General features: G+C 37.2%; 1 protein-coding gene and 2 long non-coding RNA genes across 4 annotated transcripts in view; 1 reads left to right on the top strand and 2 right to left on the bottom strand.

The window, feature by feature from the left end:
* Nucleotides 1-20,834, bottom strand: part of stau2 (staufen double-stranded RNA binding protein 2) — a 125,380-nt gene that overhangs the window by 103,925 nt on the left and 621 nt on the right. For both annotated transcript variants that reach the window (XM_082184871.1, XM_082184872.1), the window contains exons 2-5: nt 16,878-17,085; nt 14,687-14,817; nt 11,286-11,445; nt 10,475-10,610 (exon numbers count right to left, since the gene is read on the bottom strand). In XM_082184871.1, coding sequence (XP_082040997.1) covers nt 10,475-10,610; nt 11,286-11,445; nt 14,687-14,817; nt 16,878-17,076 — 626 coding nt within the window. In that variant the 5' untranslated portion in view covers nt 17,077-17,085. The remainder of the gene's footprint in view (nt 1-10,474; nt 10,611-11,285; nt 11,446-14,686; nt 14,818-16,877; nt 17,086-20,834) is intronic.
* LOC309509924 lies at nt 360-3,057 on the bottom strand. Its single transcript, XR_014210118.1, has 2 exons — nt 1,107-3,057; nt 360-678 (listed from the first exon to the last, which is right to left on the bottom strand). It is a non-coding gene; the product is annotated as an uncharacterized lncRNA (long non-coding RNA).
* Nucleotides 18,019-19,485, top strand: LOC309509925. Its single transcript, XR_014210119.1, has 2 exons — nt 18,019-18,220; nt 18,435-19,485. It is a non-coding gene; the product is annotated as an uncharacterized lncRNA (long non-coding RNA).

Below are 20,834 nucleotides of genomic sequence, written 5' to 3'. Positions count from 1 at the left end.
CGGTTCTTTTTAATGAGTCAATTAAAACCCTAAAGTCCTATGCAAGATTTGTACCTTAATGTAACAGCTTCGAAATAATTTCAATGGTAAACGAACTCGTAGTAGGACGAATCATCCCGATAGCAAAGCAGGGGGCGCACGCCGCTGGCAAAACCAGCAATGCAAGTTTGAGAGATGGCGCCCTGACAAATCTCGCGAGAATCACGACTTGCTTTACGGCACGACGTCACATGCATCAACAACATATGAAGCAGCCTCTATGGAAGACACTAGCACGCATTCCAGACGTGAATCATGGCAGAGTCGACGAAGAAAACCAAGAAAGCAGGGTCGGAAGAGTGCAGAGACGGCTCTGCGTGAGTGGTATTTACGACAGTAACGTTAAATACAAGTACTCCACAGCGACTCTAGGGGTCGCTGTTTGAGAAAAACAGAAACTGCATAGTGTGCCTTTAATAAATTCAATCCAATGTATATACAGAAATGAGCAGAAAGTTTATCAGGCGCTCAAATGTAAAAAAGAAAGAAAGAAAAAAAGGACATCTTAAACTTCTTGATTTTATATGCAAGCAGAATAGTTGCAACAATAAGAAAATAAGTGGACTTCAGGTTTAGAAAGCATTAAATTAATGGTGTCAGAATGCCAATCTGTCAGTCAAGTTCGAAGCAAATTCAAGGCTTTTGGTCATACCTAGGATATCCAGAACCACCAAAGGAGGGAGAGCATTTTCACATTTGGCTCCAAAACTCTGGAATAGTCTTCCTGATACTGTTCGTTGCTCAGACTCGCTCTCCCAGTTTAAAACTAGATTAAAGTCGCATCTCTTCAGCCAGGCATTCATATAATCCTACAGTTCAAACTACAATCCGGCCTCTAGCTCATAAATGCCAGAGGAGAACTGATGGAGTTTTTCGGTTCCTTGCCACTGTTGCCTTTGGCTTGCTCAGTTGGGGATATTTTGGGGATATTTAATAAAATTTGATCAATCAATAAATTCCTCTTGAAACAAACTTTATTGTATTATTTTAATTTAATACTGTGAAGCTGCTTTGATACAATCTGTATTGTGAAAAGCGCTATACAAATAAACTTGACTTGACACAACCCACAGCAACGTGTTATGGCAACGACATCGCAGGTAGTCTGACGACAGATTAAAATAAACAGTAAATAAATTAAGTTAAGTATTTCATTAAAAAAGTGTGCATCAAATATGCTAAACACGGAATCTTGAACGTGTGTTACGCGCTAGAACAGACCTCATTGGATCTCGCGTCTCACACACATTCAAGCTTCTTCTTTTCCTTTTAATGGCGGTTGACAAACCCACTTAAAAGGTGATTACCGCCACCTACTGCACAACACCCGCATGACAGCTGGTGTAAAATAAAGAATCGGGCTTAGTAGGATAGCGGATACAGATCAGTTAAAAAATACTTAATCGGCCCGATACCGATCCCTGAGATCAGCTCGGGACATCCCATATTTGCTTTACTGTACATGTTGGATGGTTGCCATGAGAGATCAAACCATAAAGAAGGACAGACACCAAAACAGACCCCTTGTGAGACACACCTGTGTGGCTCTGTAAGCAGCGAGCACCTGGAGCCAAACACAGAAGAGAAACACACTGTATGACTTAAAGACAAGCAGCTGTCCTCCAACTGCAAGCCACAAGCGCATTAATGACTCGCCCAAACAAAACAATGCCACCATCAAAAAAAGCATTTTCATAGCAACTCCACCTCTGTGTGAAGGGAGGCACATGACTTGTGCAACAACAGGGAGGGTCTCCGCCGAGTACTCCAAAACACACATTTCCAACAAACACCCCTCACCTCATCATTTACAGGAAGTCATGTGTTCTGAGTGACGCCCCTCGGAAAGGAACAAGATAAGAGCGGAAAAGGAACCACTGAATCTACGAAGGAGTTGCTGGTCCAGCCTTTTAATATAAATGTGAGTTTTGGAGTGATTCATGCTAACAAACCACAAGTATGAGGCTGGACCACAACAGCTGGGCTGAGCATGAGACCTCCAGAACAATGAGCTAGCCTCACACTGCTCCAGCTCACACAAAAAGACCTCATTTGACCTGGGAGATCCATTACGTGGAGCAGCTCTGCAGCTGGGTTGTAGTTGACTGCAAACATGCCAAGAAAAAGAGATTCAAAAGCACAATATGCACAATATATGGGTACCGCTTAAACCATTTTTTAGGGGGGTAAAAATACTAAAGTGCCCAAGACTTTTGCACACCACTAGTACGCTTGAAGAAACCTACCTGCAGATGATAAAATGGGCAAAAATCCCAGATATGCATTTAATATCATACCTGGAGACCAAAATATCATAAAGGCTTGTTTGACCCGGGCCAGTAAGCACTCAGAATACCCTAGCAACCACCCGGAATACCATAGCAACCACATGGCAATGCAAACACAAAAAAACGGACAAAAAAATACACTCCAATGATCTTATCAACCACAGCAACACCCAAGCATTTCAGTGGAGAAATTCAGATTTTCTTCATAAGTTAAAATCAACTTTAAAAAATTTTTAAAATAGAATAGTGATCCACAAGGTCATTTAAAACACAATCAATTAAAAGAAGTCCATTTTTTAACGTTCCAGAATCGTGCACTATTCCACCGTAACCCAAGAGCTGCACATAAACCTTTGCTTTATGAGTTTCTGGCAATTTGCCCCGATGACAAAATTTTCTGCCTAAAGCCCTCAAACAGAAGCAGGGCTGGGGTCATTTCAGCATTTGATACTGATATTGGGTAAATAAGTGATTATTCTGGCAGCTGCTTATGCGAGAAGCACAGAACCCTAATAACAGCACTTTTATTCAATCGTTTATGAACTGTGGATTCTGGCAGCCTCCTGGATGTACGTCTGGACACAGACATCATATTGTTGGAATGCTTAATGGATTCTCCAAAGTGCTGTTTGGTGGTCCTTCATAAGATTACAGCCCTGGCCACTGGTTAATGAATATGAAATAACTTGATTATTAGTGAGTCATCATACAGAATTTAATTGGAAGTTTACTGTCCCTTGTAAATTCAATGGCTGGGTTGTTGCACTCCAGGCAAAGATAATGTTTCTTCTCAGGGAGTATTATCAAGTAGATGTTTGATTAGAATGATTTTTTTTTTTTTTTTTTACTATTTAATGAATAGAAAGTTCAAAAGGAGAACATTCATTTGAAATTGAAAATGTTTGCAACATTATAAATGTCTTTACTGTCAATTTAATCCACCCTTGCTAAATAAATATTCATTTCTTTAAAAAAAAATCTTACTGACCCCAAACTTTTAAAAGGTAGTATACATTTTTGAATTTATTTAAAGTTATCGATTTGTACTCTAATTAACATTATGCTTTTTTTATAGATTAATACATTTGGAACTCATGAAAACTACAGTTAAGGGAATCCTTCTCAGAATTCCCTGGGAGAACAACAAATGTCTTGTGACTTAAAAACAGAATGTTATTAATAATTATTAAATTATTTTTCCTTTTAAATTCAGCAATGCAATTTGTTGCCCTTTTTTCTGAACAGCGAATAAGTGAAAAAATAGAGGGTTAACGGCATTTGTCTGGCTTGGCAGCTAAAGTGCCAAACTAAAAATAAAATAAAAAGTGTTAAATGGATGCAGACAGTAATTCTGTATAACACAGTACTCTAGTAAAGAGTGTTTGAAATGATACATAAATGAATTCCTGTGAGGTCAGAAGATTTCTTCTGCAATTTTCATTATGCAAATAACTTTTCATCCCTTTCCTGTAACCAGCCAGTGTTATTTTAGTAACTGAGATACTAATATTTTTTATTGATATTTTGAATCGATTTTTATTTTTATATTTTCCATATTCATTTTCATATTAGTTAAATTTTTAGTAAACACAACTACTGTTGTGTGTTTTTGTCAGTTTTAATAGTTTTGTTAAATATGTGTGAATATATATATATATATATATATATATACACACACACACACACACAGTATAAGCTTTAGTTTTAGAAATGTTTAGACATGAAGTTAAACTAAATGAAAATGAGAAATGTTGCACAATTCAAGTAGCTTTAAAAAAAAAGTTTTTAGTTTCAGTTTTAGCTGACTACAATAGCCCTGTAAACTACTGACTGACTGACAATTTATGCATGACTATCTTAATGCCAGTCATGTTCACCAGCTTTATCTTTGGAATGTTTGAGGGTGACCAACATGATTCCTAAAATATGACTCAGATGTAACGGGAAAGATAAATCACTTCCACAGAACAAAGATTTCCCCTTCACCAAAATGAATATGGATGAGAAACACTGAAATACTGAAATCAGGAATGATAGTGTAATGACTAAACATTGCATTTCTTTGTTGAGGGAGTAGTTGTTGAGTGTAAAGCACCATCCTTTTACTATCTTTTACTTATCTTGCTAACAGCAATGCCACAAACATAAATCATCCTTTTATTTTCCAATATATTCAGAAGGTGTAAAACAAATGCCAAAGACATAACAAAAGCAACCTACTAAAAACGAAACAACTGTCGGTCATGAAGGACAGGTTTCATTCTGAAAGTCACATCTACAAGAGCAATAAACAGGTTTCTATACTTATCTCTCAATCTCTGCTCCTCAGTGTAGGTTTGTGGGGTACACAGTTGGAAAAATAGAACATTTTAAAGTTCAGCAAATATCAAACCCTGTCAAAAATGTGATATGCCAGTATGCCAAATTAAAGAGTGTCAAAACCACATTTATTCTTTAAATTTCATGATAAAATTGACAGAACGTAAAAGAAACATGCACAGAGCTTATTGTGATTATTGGATGGTACGCAGGTGTGCCACAAATGTTTAGAGAAGTTTTTGCTCACACATCGACTGAATACAGCATTGCTTAGTAATTAGTGACACTAATTTAGGCAGACGAAAATATGTGCCAATAGCCTGGGAAAACCCAGACAACTTCCGGCAAATTTAGATTTGCTCTGCAAGTAGTCTGGCAAAGAGCCCATTCAAGCCCATTTCTAATCCGTCGAAATCGCGGCACCAAATCAGAAACGTTGAGGCGGGCTTTACACAATGACGATCGCTCTGATTGGTTTTAGGTCTGTCCAATTGCGCCCAGAGGCATTGAGCGACGTCCGTTGGTGAAGCGCACTCAACTTTTAAATGCATTATTATATTAAAATTGCAAACACATGAGGACAGTCTCCCTGAAAGACCCACTGGCAGATGAACGTGCTGCTACATTTCTCTCAGAAACGGTAGGAAATGAAATTAGATGTAATAGAGGATTTTAACTGTGACAAGATGATTGACAGGGCAGTTTAAGTGATAGGATGCACGCGACAGATCCGTCCGATAAAGATGACGAAGTAGTATGTCCCAAAGCTTGCCTACTTTTTTGCTACACATTCAAAAGTAAATACCCTTTCTTCACAAAAAGAGTACATACTTTTATGGCGTAGGCGAATTGGGACGCAGCATATGGCTTTACACGATGACGATTGCGATCGCTCTGATTGGTTTTAGGTCTATTCAATTGTGCCCAGAGGCATTTGAGCGACGTCCATTGGTGACGCCCCTTTGGAAATTAGTTATTAATGGAGCTTTGCCAGACCATAACTCAGTTACTACTGAGAATGGTCTGGTTTTAACCAGGCTAATGTGCCTACATTTTGGTGCATCATTAATTACCAATAATTAATTAATAATAATACATTTTGTTTATAATGCGCTTTTCTCACACCCAAAGCGCTACAGTAAAAACAGACAAAAGGAAAATAATGAGCAAAAAGGATAAAAGAGATCAAAGAAAACAGTAAGTTAGTTAAAACCAACCTTAGATAAATGTGATTTAACTATTTTAAATGTTCCAGAGGAGCATTCCTGATAGTGAAGTGAAGAGCATTCCATAACTTTGTAAGAAAGCCTTTGTAGGAAAAGGTTCTTTTCCCCCATGATCATTTTACAATGAAATTCACATGAAGGCTGATGAAAAGAAAGTGTAGCATAACAGAGAGACCATGGTGGAGTATATGGATTAATGAGATCACAAAGATACACCATCCCATGTAATGTTTTTTTTAATGTTAAAACGAGAACTTTAAAATAAATGAGAGCAATAGTCAAATCTGGACGTAATAAAGACATGTATGTGCCTTTCTGCATTAGAGAAAAGTAAAAAAACTGCCAATATTTTTTAAATATATGCTCATTAAATGTTAGGTGAGGATTTAAAAAAAATGACACCCAAATTCCATACCTGTGAAGTGGGAAGTATATTGGAATCGACAATTATCAAACTAATATAATCAACATTCCAAGAGGCCGCCATCGTACCGTACCAATCAGCATAAGCCCAGTTTTGGAACAATTCAGTCTCAGGAAATTATGGTGCATTCAAATTCTGATCTCCCTCAAAACAGCTACATGCAGCTGACATCAGGGCTAGTGGTGATGCAAATTTGAGTATCATAAGCACAGCAGTGATACCCAAGGCCATACTTCCTATTAATATGCCCAAGTGGAACCATATATGCTAAACAGAGTTGGGCCCAACACTGAACCTTGAGGAACTCCCTGTCGAGCACGCACAGTAATGGTGTCATTCATATTTTTATTTAAGTGTTTCCATTTCATCAAGTAAGGTAATGGTCAATATTTTCTTGATCAATTTTTGTATTCTGGAATATAAGTAGAAAATTCCAATTTGGAAATTCAATGTGAAAATATGCTAAGATGCACACCTTGTGATAATATTTTTCTAGATAAATATTATACACTATTAATGGATAGTTGTTCATCCTTTGACTTTACCTGATTAAAATACGGTATATTTCAATTAGCCTATGAGTAAACATTCCACTTAAATGACATGCAAATCTATCACCCATATGTAGTGGCCTATACCTACCATCTTTTTGCATGGAGGAAGGTATGGATGCTGGGGTACCAGAATAAAGGCAAAATCTGGTATTGAGCCAACCTTACCTCAGAGCCATTTTATCTTTATTGCAATCAAAACAAACCAAGGTGCTGATTTGGCCTAGACAGTGACGCATTTCCACCTCCACTACGCCGGCTCGGCTAACAAGCTCTCTTCCACTGAGCTTCCAGTCTTTGCTGCCACAGCTCAATATCAAACCAGGAAATATCACTGGAGAGGCTCAACAGTAATTATCCTCATTACTGTAACAGTTAAGCACAGACACAACGTTACTGTCATGCCCAAATAAGAGAAGGTGAGGTCGTCCCGGAAAAAACCCATCCAAATTTCGACTCTGAAAGAATGCAGGCGCTCCCCAAGGCAGATGCATACAAAATGTTGTTAGGAACACAAAGGCTGATGTTAGTCAGAGCAAAGGCCTGTATAACTGAGGTAACTCTGTGATGCTTCCAGACTGCAGCTTAATTCTTACTCAGATCCACACATAAGCTGAGCCAGGATGAGGGTGTAGATTTGGTCTGAGTCTAACTAAGCTGGGATAATGAGGAATTTACAGCTCCACTTTAAACTCTTGGGTACATGATTTGTTTCTCAGAAAAGATGCTTTTGTTAATCTGCACCACTGCCGTCTCTATGGACTGAGAGAGGATATGACGAGTGAGTTAATACAGCTCAGACTCAGTTAGCCAGGACTGTAATAAGTGGATATCAGTAAATACAAGCAAAGGTATAACCAAGCTAAATCTTTCTTTCCAAGTATAGACTACCATTAAAAAAATGGTAGTTACAAAATATTTCTATTTAACATAAATGCTTTTATTGTGAACTTTCAATTCATCAAAGAATCCTAAAAAAAATATCATGGTTTCCACAAAAATATTAAGCGACTGTTTGCAACATTGATAATAAGAAACATTTGTTTCATAAGAACCAAACCAGCATATCAGAATGATTTCTGAAGGATCATGTGACGAAGTAATGGCTGCTGAAAATTCATTTTTGCAATCACAGAAATAAAATTACCTTTGAAAAATATACTAAAATAGAAATATTTCACAATTATGAGTGTTTTTACTGTATTTTTAATTAAATAAATTCAGCCTTGGTAACCATAAGAGACTTCTTTCAAAAAATCGTACAGACCCCAAACTTGATCAACGCATGATCAACGTATACATGCCAGACGAAGCAAAGATACAATAGTATTATCAAGGTCTGTTAGTATGCCAAAATCAGACCAGTACAATTTCAGTTGTTTTTATTTTAAAAAGACAAATTATTTCTAAAATCAAACTATTAAAGTGCATGTAAATGCACATACTGAAGTAGAAAAAGCTGATTTTAATGCATTGTTTAAGTATTTCATTAATACTTAAAATGTCGATCAAGGGTCCATTCATAATGTCAGTAAAATGTGTTTTATTTAAATTAAGCCAACAAAAATCAGTCACTTGTTTCTAACACTGGTAACTTTCAGAAGATATGCAGAGCTGTAGGTGCTACACTAAACTACGATTTTCCGATAATAACATCCCACTTCTTCCTTATTAACTCAAATTTATTCAGCTCTATAACAAAGTTTCAGAAGCACAAAACAAGCTTACTCTGATTTACAGAAGTCAGACTATGTTATTATACATCTCAAAAGATTCCTCATGATATGACCCCTTTAACCAATTCATAAATCAAAATACATTTTCGCTAATCAATATCCTTCCTGATATTCATACATATTCATATATATATATATATATATATAGCCAATACTCTCAGTCTCATAATCCCTCAACTTACTACAGCAATGCAATTACTCTTCTCCATAATGAACAACGTCACAACATCAATATTCTAATAAAGCCTTTCAATTAGAGAGCTGTGAATAAGTGAATCTGTGCTTAAATTATACAAGGCTTGTAACACCTCTGAGAGAATCTGTGTTGATTGAGGAGAGGGCAGAAAACTCAAGCGTAGAATACATTTGCAACACCATTAATATCTATAACAGTCCCTCACGGTGGTCTCCGGCCAGGCTCCGCACCAAAATGATGTAAGCACACGGAGGATCCGATTTACTTTGGCTCCTTGTTGTATTACTATTTCAAAGACTACATCACAGAAATTCTAGATGTGCGGCGAAGAAACGTATATGCATTTTTTTCCATAAAATCACTACACGCAGGCCCTTTAATGCTTTTTGATACCAGGTTGGGATCTTAGCATTACAAGACTCAGGTTTCTCACCTCGTCTTTGTTCTCACAGTGTCCATAGAGCTTCAATCGAAAGCAAATGTCTAAATAAAAGCTTCAAATGACAACAGGATTAAGGTGTAATGTGCTCCTTGTAATGTGTAGTTTTCAGATTAGTGTCAACATTGCTTCTCGCTGTTCATGCCTTTTAGCGGATGAATACGTCAGTGTCGGCGTGTTTCTTTTCATTCTTGCCAGTTCAGCTGGAATAAACCTCACCAACAACGACTCAAAGTTTGCAAAAACATAAAAAAAAATTCGTTACGGAGCTAAATGTTCACTCAAGCTCTAAGCATATACAAAAGTATAGCGAATCTTCAAAAATATCGCTAGAAATCGAATTAGATATTTTGCAGCACAAATCAAATAGGGCAGATGTCGACATGGGCAGGTTGTGAGACAAGCCCTCATCCTCAAAAACAATGAACGAAAGGAAAGGTAGAAGAAAATATGACCCAGACTACATTAAATAAGAATAAAAGAGTTCACTTGCAATCCATGCCAACCACAATGTGTGTGTGTGTGTGTGTGTGTGTGTGTGTGTGTGTGTGTGTGTGTGTGTGTGTGTGTGTGTGTGTGTGTGTGTGTGTGTGTGTGTGTGTGTGTGTGTGTGTGTGTGTGTGTGTGTGTGTGTGTGTGTGTGTGTGTGTGTGTGTTGTAACTGTCTGTCAAAAGCATGAAGCCATCATGATTCAAAAGATATTTAGAAACCAAACATTCAAAAAAGACTATGAAAGTCAGTTTTTCCAACACATCATCATCCAAACATATGGCAATATTAATACATGTATTTATACTGTTTTGTTTACTTTTATATTTCTGTTAGTGTGTTGGGTTTCCTCTTGATGTCTTATGCAAAAAATGGGTGCAGTCAAAGTCCTCAAAGAAAAAAAGAGCAATACTGCCACCTAATGGTAATGAGCAAAATTTCTATCACATTCCCAAAAGTTGTTCTCTTGACCAACAGCGAAAGCTTAGTACAAAATCACACCATGCATCTTAATCTTTAAAATTTTGAATACAGTGGTCAATCTCTAAAATCAGACCCTACTTAACCCTATTTGGACAGCCAATCTGAGTTCACTGTACACTTTATGTTTGACCTAACACAAGTGTGACACCACTGGATGGCAGTACTGACAAATAATACATCTACCAGAAACTGAAACTCCTAGAATCTAGCATTCATGATAATAACAGTTCTGCTTCAGAGACATTGACATCCTAATAAAAAATCCTCAGGCTGAAGCACATACCTCTGGTTGAACATTCCTCTAAAGTTGTAATTGGCTCTGTAGTTGGGAATGGGTTTGGGGTCCAGGGGTCTGTAGATAGCTGGCTCCCCTCGCTTCATGGCCAAGCCATTCAACTCCACTGTAGGAGTGATGCTACCTGCAAAAAGGAAAAAGATGGATCAGTGACCCCCTGTTCCATAATGTACTGAAAAATTTACAGAAAAAATTGAAAAATAGAATAAATAATTAAAATAAATAAATAATTTAATTAATAATAACAACAATTTCAACTTATTTTTTATAATAATAGTGTTTAACAGCAGAATTCATGGTGAAGAAATACATGGTGAACAATGCTGTACTTTAGATTATATTTATATAATATATAATATTATATAATATCCTGCATTTGGCTAAATATTTATAGTGGTTAACCCCTTCTGCATGTTGACCTGAAAGCCTACCCTGGACCCCCACTAAAGAACACTGCTATACTTTACAGCCTATTACTTAGCGCCAGCAGCCATTTCACCCTGTAGCCCAAAACTGGTTGCCCAGAGAAGCTAAGCAGGGTTGAGCCTGGTCAGTACCTGGATGGGAGACCTCCTGAGAAAAAAAGGTTGCTGTTGGAAGAGGTGATAGTGAGGCCAGCAGGGGGTGCTCACCATGTGGTCTGTGTGCGTCCTAACGCCCTAGTATAGTGATGAGGACACCATATCGTCCAAGATGCTAAAATGGTTTACCTACAATCCCACCCCGGACCCCTGTGAAGAACGCTGCTCTGCTACAGCATAGGATGCCCAGTTATAATGTCCCAGAGAGATGTGTGTACCTGGGTTGCTGTTGCTGTCGGCTTTAGGGGAGCGGGGAGGAGGTCGGGGGAGACTGCTCTCTGTCAGGGCCATGGTAGCTGTGGAGTGCTGGGCCTTTTTGATGCTGCTGCCTTCTGACTCCCAAACCTGGTTCCCCAAGCACAGCTGCACCGTGAAGATCTGCACACACAATCCAGCAGGAGAGCTAGGCTGATTGTTTTCTGATATAGTGGACTATTTGATAAGTGAAAGATTTGATCTAATCTAGACATTGTCTACATGTAACAAAATAACTCAAATCAATATTTCACATCCGGGTATTTATTTATTTAGCTAAGTAGCCATGTAATAAGTAGGATAATGTACCGTCAGCAAGTCATTTTCGCAAAATAAAAGCTTTCAAGATTATGCAAGATCCTGATTGCCATGTCAGGTTTTATTTTGCATTAATGACTGCACATTATCCCATACTTCCTAAGCATTTTTATTTATTTTTTACAGATTTGGGCTATTGGCAGCAATACACCTAACTTTTGCAAGATGATCTAAAAGGATCACCTGAGGGACTGTCTTGAGTGACATGATTTGAGTTATTGCAAGACAACACTATAAATATGTTTAGGTTAAATATTTGTATTAAGTTTAATAAATAAAATTAATGTACTAATTAAATTAATATGTCTTAAATTTATTGGTAGCACTTTACAATGAGGTTTAATTTGTTAAAGGCAGGGTAGGTGATTTGTTCAAGATTAGTTCTACGTCATCAGCGTGTTTCATGTTATGCAGAGTTAAGCCCTATTCGGACGGGACTAGTTTTCTAAACGACAATTTATTATCACTCAACATCTGTGATTTCATGTACCAATTCGGACGGGACTTACATCTCCGTGTTTTTTACAGAGGTGTGAGTGTGTGTTTTCTAGACATGGGCGATACAGAAGGTAATGTGCAGAGCTTGCTAGACAAGCATCTTACTCTTACTTGACACTAATATTAAAACGTTTTCTTTATTATTATTTTTTTGCGATTTGGCTAATTTTATAATTGTATTTTTTCATTGGATACCATCCATATTGAAATTAAATGAAAGCATGCTGAAGACTAGCGTCCAAATGGTAGCTCCGGTAAGTCAAAAAACACACAAGGGGGAAGCGTTAGGATAATAAAACATCAGCAATCACATTCAGGACATTCGCATTCGGACTGCATTGGCATTACCTGAGGTAATTTTTCCAGATCTTTTTACAAAAGGTAAAAGTCACCGTAATCTTAACTGACATTGTCCGTAATGATTACTGAAATGACACATTCGGACGGGACTAAATTCACGGAAAAGCTCTAGTAATAATTACTTTACCTCATCTCTCCATGTAAAACTAATCCCGTCCGAATAAGGCTTTAGACAGATCTCAGTCACCGAGCAACGAAAAAGCCTGAGCCAAAACAACGATCTAATGCTGCATTCACGCCATAACTACTGTAAATTTGGAAGAGATGGAAACCCATGACGTTATACTCGAAGCGGTTCGTGAATCTAATTTATGCGTTTTAATGGCAACACTATCAACGCCGAAATGAATCTGCAGCAGTCAGGTGGTACAGGTCAGTGCTCTTTAGTTGTCTTTTTTCATTGTTATTCTAATGTTGTGTGCTTTGAGACATGAGGTAATTTAACACCGTCTCTCGTCTCGTGCCGCTTTTGTTTGCTCCCGGCTCTATGCATTCATGTATTTTGAAGAAGGGATTGTTTTTGGAGATGCTCTGAAGGGAGGATGAGATCTCTTGCTTTCAAAGCTAACTTGCTATCGCTAGCCGCTCTGAAAATAGCCTACCCTAAGTTTCACATTAGCAGCACATTAGCTAAGATGAACTAACAATGAGCAATCTTTTTTAAAGCATTTATTAATCTTTGTCAATGCTAGTTAGTAAAAATATAATTGTTTATTGTTTGTTCATGCTAGTTCACAGTGCATTAACTAATGTTAACAAATACGACTTTGGATTTTAATGTGATTAGCTAATGTTAACAGATAAAACCTTATTTTAAAGTGTTACCGATTTATTATATTCAGCTTATATATATTCAGTTTAAGATTAAAATCTCCCACTGCCTTGCATTTATAAATTGTTCACCATTCAGAATGTAGTGAAAGCAATGATGACATCATTTGCATACTGAATTGTGATCCTTCTTGCATTTATTTAACCCTTTTTGGCCTTTATATAAGAACTTATATTTACCCTGTACAGATATGCTGATTTTTGACTGCTCAGTCAGAAAACACGTTAACATATGACGTTATTAATAGAACATATTTTCAGTAGTTCAAGTCAACTCATTTTTCATTAGCTTAAGTCATTTAATCATCAAAATGTATGTCGTCACACCTCAGATTTGAAAAAGACTCAAGAAACAGCCGTGTAAAGCTGTGGGGAAAAAAATGGGAGTGTAGAGGGTAGGAAGAGGGGAGTCAACAACAAACACAGACCTACTACAAACTCATTATACAGACAAATTAATATTAAAATATGAGCAGAGAAAAAAAAAACTGAGTTCTTGTAACAGACTACTAACAACTATTAATAACAAATCAAAAACATTATAATAAATTATTCTTCAAAAATATCAACAAATCAGGATTATAAATTTGCATACATATCCGTGCATACTGAAATGATCAGTCTCCTTATTTGCACATTTATATTTCATTTGAAGAAGAAATGATGAAATATGTGATTCATGTTTTGAGCACTAGAGTATATGAAATATGTCCATTCAAAACGGTCCGAATACATACTGTGATATCAGTGTTGCGAGTTATATTAACCTCATCGTGACATTCCGTGGAGAAACCGCTCTCATGTGCGTGTTAAATATTAAATATTGTTAGTCATATTTTCCATATATTGGCAGTCAAACTGCAGCTCTGACCGCATGAGGAAAATGCAAACAACACTTTTGTTCTACTGTATACTTACAGTCTCCATACATACAGTAAACTCTACTTTGTATACTTACAACATGTGTCCAAATGCAAATATATACTGGCAGGAGAACGAACAGCGCTGAAACTGTCTTTTGTGACATTTGATTTCTCTGCTGTAAGGCAATCTCATGCTTAATACAGGGCAGTGATTGGATTAAAAGAGTTCATTCTTATGAATAATGCTGAGAAAATGCAGAGAAACGCTGATGATGTAGACACGTACTCTCCAGCCACGGCAGCCAATCACCACTTCGAATGAATGCATATAACTCACTTTTCATGGCATTGGTTCAACTTTGATTTTTAACCGGATAAACGAAATAGCCACTTTTCCCTCAATAAAAAACATAATGAGTGCTGTTAATGTTTTCATTGATGTGCATCCTGTACAAAAAACGTGCTTTAGGGTTTCATTGACCCTTTAACATTACCTTAGCATGTGCAGGCCCTTTCTCATTCAGCAGCTTGTATTGAGGTTGAATCCTGTTGAAACGGGCTAACTCATTCACCAAACACATGGGAGTTTTCTCTTTAGGGTTTGCCATGTTTTCTTGAGGAGGGCCTGTCAGAAAGAATAAACAAATGCATGTCAAGTTTTTCCACAGTATTTTACATATTGTTCCAAAACAGCTACATACAGCGGACCCAAAGGTACACTATGGTTCAAAAGTTTGGAGTCAGTAAGATTTTAGAAATTAATACTTTTCTTCTGCAAGGATGCCTGATGTAAAGTGTAAGGGATTTATAATGTTACAAATAAATATGAGCGTTTAGAAACAAAATTTCTAAACAAAAAAGATTTCATAGGTGATTTCAAATATAAAATTTAATCATAAGCTTGGTGAACAAACAGCTTTTGAAAATCAGATGTTTCCCCATTCAAAGAGATAGGAGTTATACTTGCATGACAGAAATTGCTGCCCGAGAGGCGTTTCAAAGATGGCTGCCGAGTGAAATGACTTGCCTTAAAGGATTAGTTCACTTCAGAATTAAAGTGTCCTGATAATTTACTCACCCCCACATCATCCAAGATGTTCATGTCAGGTTTTTTGAGGAAAACATTCCAGGATTTTTCTCCATATAGTGGACTTCAATGGGAACCAATGGGTTGAAGGTCCAAATTGCAGTTTCAATGCAGCTTCAAAGGGCTCTACATGATCCCAGGCGAGGAATAAGGGTCTTATCTAGCGAAACGATCTATCATTTTCAAAAAAAAAAAAAAAACATTTATATACTTTTTGTATTATGTAAAATATGTCTTGCACTAGCTGTGAAGCGCCACAACACATTGAAAGGTCACGCGTGACGTAGGCGGAAGTACCGACCTAGTGTTTACAAAGCAAACGTGCAAAGACTAAGTCAAACGGCCTTTACAAAAAAAAAAAAAAAAAAAGGGAAAAACACTGATGTCGGAAGATTTTGAAGTTGGAGGAGAAAATGAGATGGAGTTTTTCGCCCTACCCTACATATTCCGCCTACGTCAGGTTACCCCCTGACCTTTCCAACATGATTATGTAATGCATGAAGTCGTGGACGTGCAAGACGAGCACATGTGGTTAAAAAGTATATATATTTTTTTTAAATTAGAAAATGACTGATCGTTTTGCCAGATAACACCCTTATTCCTCGGCTGGGATCGTGTAAAGCCCTTTGAAGCTGCATTGAAACTGCAATTTGGACATTCAACCTGTTGGCTCCCGTTGAAGTCCACTATATGGAGAAAAATCCTTGAATGTTTTCCTCAAAAACCTTCATTTATTTTCGACTGAAGAAAGAAAGACATGAACATATTGGATGACATGGGGATGAGTAAATTATAAGGACATTTTTATTATGAAGTGAACTAACCCTTTAAAGGCCCCGATATTCTTCAAGCGGAATCGAAGAACAATCTGATATGACGTGATTTCGAACAAAATCAGGCCAAAACGAAGTTCGAAACAGCTTGCCAAAGCTAACTTTCCGGAAAAGTTCACTCTGGCTGGTAAACACCTTCGAACTCCCATTGGTCCGTGGCAATTACGTAATAGGTAGGTGTGCTGAGGCTCTGCCTTCTTTCACATGGAGATCTTCTCTGGTTTATTTGCTCTGTTGAGTCCATAGAGATCAGACGTCCACGGGTACAAACACGAACATGCTGGAGAGTCGCTTTATAGTAGAAAATGAAGTTTTACTTCTGATTAAATGAGACACTGACACTGTTTTTCATGTTTACTACAGTAAAACTTCGTGCTTTTAAGCAATCTATTGTATAAAGTGCTATATAGATAAACGTGACATGACTTTACTGGAGTGCCGAATTGCAAAGCGCGTGCAAACATATCCAAGGTGATTTGATCCTATGCTTTCTTTTTTTAAACTGCTTGCTTCTAACTTTGTGCGTTTATTTTGTTATCGAGAGGAAAGCACGAAGGCATATTAATCTAAAAGTTGTTCTCAGCAGTGTGGGCGGCGTCGGGATATTCGCTTACAGCATATCGCTGCCCACGTATTTCATATTTGGTTGTACCCCTAAGCTAAGAATGAAAAAGAACTTTGCCGTGAGTATATCGGGGCCTTTAAAGGTACTTTGACTAAACAGGCAAAACGCATCAGATTTGTTTGCACTCAGCATCCTGGTACCTGTTGGGCTGGATGGTACAGTGGAGTCCACAAAGCCAGAGGCAGGGCTGGGGCAGGTGGGCATTGTGGCTGGCACTGTGCCATTGATGGTGGGCTGCAGACCCAGAGCTCCTGGGCTGGGCATGGCCACAGCGGGCACCACGGCGGTCAGGCCAGGTCCAGACAAGGGGGCTGAGGTCTGCACTTTCACTTGAGCCATGCTCTATCGCTGTTAAAACAACATGATTTAACATGAAACAATCTTTCTCAACATCAACTATGTCGACTGTAGTATTGTAGGTTGCAAGTCAAAAGCCCTTTCCAGTCCATTATAGGGCAGACGTGGACAAGGCAATTAAATAATTTCAAACTGGATAAGCCAAGCACACTATTTTTTTTAAACAAACAAGGCTGTATCTTCTTTAACTCAAAGTTAACTCCGTCAGACAATAACTCATGTATTGGCAGGCTGTCAGATCAGTATTATGTCTAAGTAGATGTCAAACAAAGGGATTGCAGTGACAATCACTGCTTTGGTGAAGAAAAGTGGCTCAGAAACTATCAACATGACTTTCAATTCATAGGGGTGTATTCAAACTGAACAACTACTAAAATGGATACGATCATTGTAAAATGTGACTATTTCAGTGTTATTGTTAACTAAAACTAAGACTACAACTATTAAAAAGCATCTTTGTCATTGACAAAGCAGAAATTAAATATAACATGAAAAACTTAATAAATTAAAGCTAAACAGAAAATTTACATAAAATTACTAAGCCTTATAGGGTTAGTTCATCCAAAAATGTAAATTCTGTCAGTAATTACTCACCCTCATGTCGTTCCAAACCCGTAAGACTTTCGTTCATCTTCGGCACACAAATGAAGATCTTTTTGATGAAATCTGAGAGCTTTCTGTCCCTCCATACAGTAGATAGCTACGCAACTGACACTTTGACACTTCAAAAAGTTATCAAAAAGAGAACGTAAAACTAATCCATATAAATCGAGCGGTTTAGTCCTAAATTTTCTAAAGAGACACGATCGCTTTATATTATGAACAGACTTGAGCTTCCGTTTACCACAACTGATGAGTGAGCAGACAAATGTTTATATGTTTATAAGTTCAGTCACTGAACTTATAAACATATAAACATTTGTCTGCTCACTCATCAGTTGTGGTAAACGGAAGCTCAAGCAGGTTCACTTGACGTGTGAGAACCAGTGGTGGAAAGAGTACTGAAAAAACAAACTCAAGTAAAAGTACCATTACATTCCAAAAAATGAGTAAAAAGTAGTTGTCCAAAAAACTACTTGAGTAAGATTAAAAAAGTAGCTTATTTAAAAGTACTCATGAGTAGTGAGTAGTGAATGAATGAATGAATGAATGAATGAATGAATGAATGAATGAATGAATGAATGAATGAATGAATGAATGAATGAATGAATGAGGAATTTATATAGCGCTTTCATATGTACTACTGTACACCCAAAGCGCTTTACAATCATATCAGGGGATCTCTCCTCAACCACCACCAGTGTGCAGCATCCACTTGGATGATGCGACGGCAGCCACAGTTGGTGAGTACTGAGCTGCGGATTCTACCCGCTTATAATAAACACTATGCACTACAATTAATAAAGTAAAAAAAAAAACATTGTACATACCGTAATTCACACTATCTTTTGTTCTTTGTCAGAAAGATTGGAGAATATATATCTACCATCTTTTTAAAATGCATCAAAACAGTTTACTCATCACCATTTAAATCATATTGTTTGAAAAAATTATCAGCATCACACATCATGAGATGGGTTAAATAGAGAGATAAAAAACGACCCAATTTCTCTCCAAAACGGTACCAGTTTTTGTGTTTTGATAAAGAAAAGTGAAATCACTAATATTATCAGTTTACCTCACCTGATTCACTGAAAAAGGCTCTTACACTGTAATTCCATGCCATTAAATATGTTACAATTTAAATGTAAATGCCCATTGTTCTTGAAGGGTGGCATCATCCCTTACATTTTACACAGCATTACTCAAATTGTAATGCTGATAATATAATTTGTAAGGACAATTGTGCATTAAATAGGGAAGTATATCCGGGGAAACTTTTACAAAAGAAACACACACAAACAAATGCATATCTCTTTGTAGTCTCGGCGAAGCTGTTTTATCACTAGCATCCACAACAACAACAACATGTTGAACTTGAAAAAAATGTTTGCACAAGTGCACTTGCTAAATGAAGGCGGATTGTATGAAATGGATCAATCAAAATTGTTTGTTTATTATCAAGCTGTAGTCACGCTTTGACAGAAATGCAGTTCAAGTTAACGCCATGGTTCATAAGGTGCACTGTATACTGGGTCTGTGATTATACAGAAGGTGTTTTTCTACAGTTTTAGAGTGTCCCCCAACGCACCTTCACAGTGCGCACCACGTGCAACAAGCTGCCGACTTCTCCAAGTGACTCCTGCATGTCAAGCACGATGGAGAGATGTAACGAGTAACGACCACAAACAGAAGGAAAGTACCGGAGTAGGAGTACCGATAAATCACTTAAAATGTACTCAAGTAAAAGTAAAATGACACAATTTTTAAACTACTCAAAAAAGTACAATTTCTGAAAAAAAAAAATTTTTGCCAATAATTACAGTAACGTGAGTTTTTGTAATTCGTTACTTCACACCACTGGTGAGAACCAATGAGGTTAATTCTCGTGTTACGCAGCATGTTTGAGCTTCAGCAAGAACCAATGAGGTTCATTCTCGTGTTACGCAGCATGTTTGAGCTTCAGCAAGAACCAATGAGGTTCATTCTCGTGTTACGCAGCACGTTTGAGCTTTAGCAAGAACCAATGAGGTTCATTCTCGTGTTACGCAGCACGTTTGAGCTTCAGCAAGAACCAATGAGGTTCATTCTCGTGTTACGCAGCACGTTTGAGCTTTAGCAAGAACCAATGAGGTTCATTCTCGTGTTACGCAGCACGTTTGAGCTTCAGCAAGAACCAATGAGGTTCATTCTCGTGTTACGCAGCACGTTTGAGCTTTAGCAAGAACCAATGAGGTTCATTCTCGTGTTACGCAGCACGTTTGAGCTTCAGCAAGAACCAATGAGGTTCATTCTCGTGTTACGCAGTGTTCAGTTGAGCTTCTGTTTTTGTTCGCTGATCAATGTTTATATGTGAATAAAATAGTTAACCTAAATTAAAATCTGTTCATCATATAAAGCAATCGAGTCTCTTCAGAAAATTTAAACTAAACCGCTCAATTCATAAGGATTAGTTTAACAATCTGTTTATGAACGTTTTGAAGCGTCAAAGTGTCAGTTGTGTAGCTATAAATAGAGGGACAGAAAGCTCTCAGATTTCATCAAAAAGATCTTCATTTGTGTTCAGCAGAAGAAAGAAATTCATACATGTTTGGAACAACCTAGAGCAAATGATGACAGAATTTTCATTTCTGGGTGACCTAGCCTAACCCTTTAAACTGACATTAAAATGCTAACTTAAAATATATAGCCTAAATAAAGGCTAATTAAAAAAAGATGAATAAATACTAATAGCAAAATAATACTAAAGTAACACTTCTGTATTTAAGAGAAATATGGTGGATATACTATCGGCTCCAGAAACAATTATGAATGAAAATGCTAATAATGAAAATGAAAAAGAAAAAGAAAAGAAAAAGTTTATAAATTAATGAAAAGACCTAGCCTAGGTGTGCTAGGAAAACATATATTTACTAAATAAATATCAGTGACTTTCACAATAATCTTTACTATTTGTATAACTTCCACAAGCTTAGGAAATCACCCTTTAAAGAGCCCCGTATATTTCCATAATGTACTATACATCTTCACACTACAATAACATCAAATGCTTTCACTGCATGACATCCATCCTTAAACAAACAAACCCAGTGTGACAAATGACGGACTGGAAGCAAGTCAGCATCAAGACAGTGGAGTGA

The sequence above is a fragment of the Leuciscus leuciscus genome (genome assembly GCF_965113295.1).
Source record: "Leuciscus leuciscus genome assembly, chromosome: 11".
Lineage (NCBI taxonomy): Eukaryota > Metazoa > Chordata > Actinopteri > Cypriniformes > Leuciscidae > Leuciscus > Leuciscus leuciscus.
This window is presented reverse-complemented; position numbering and strand designations above follow the sequence as displayed.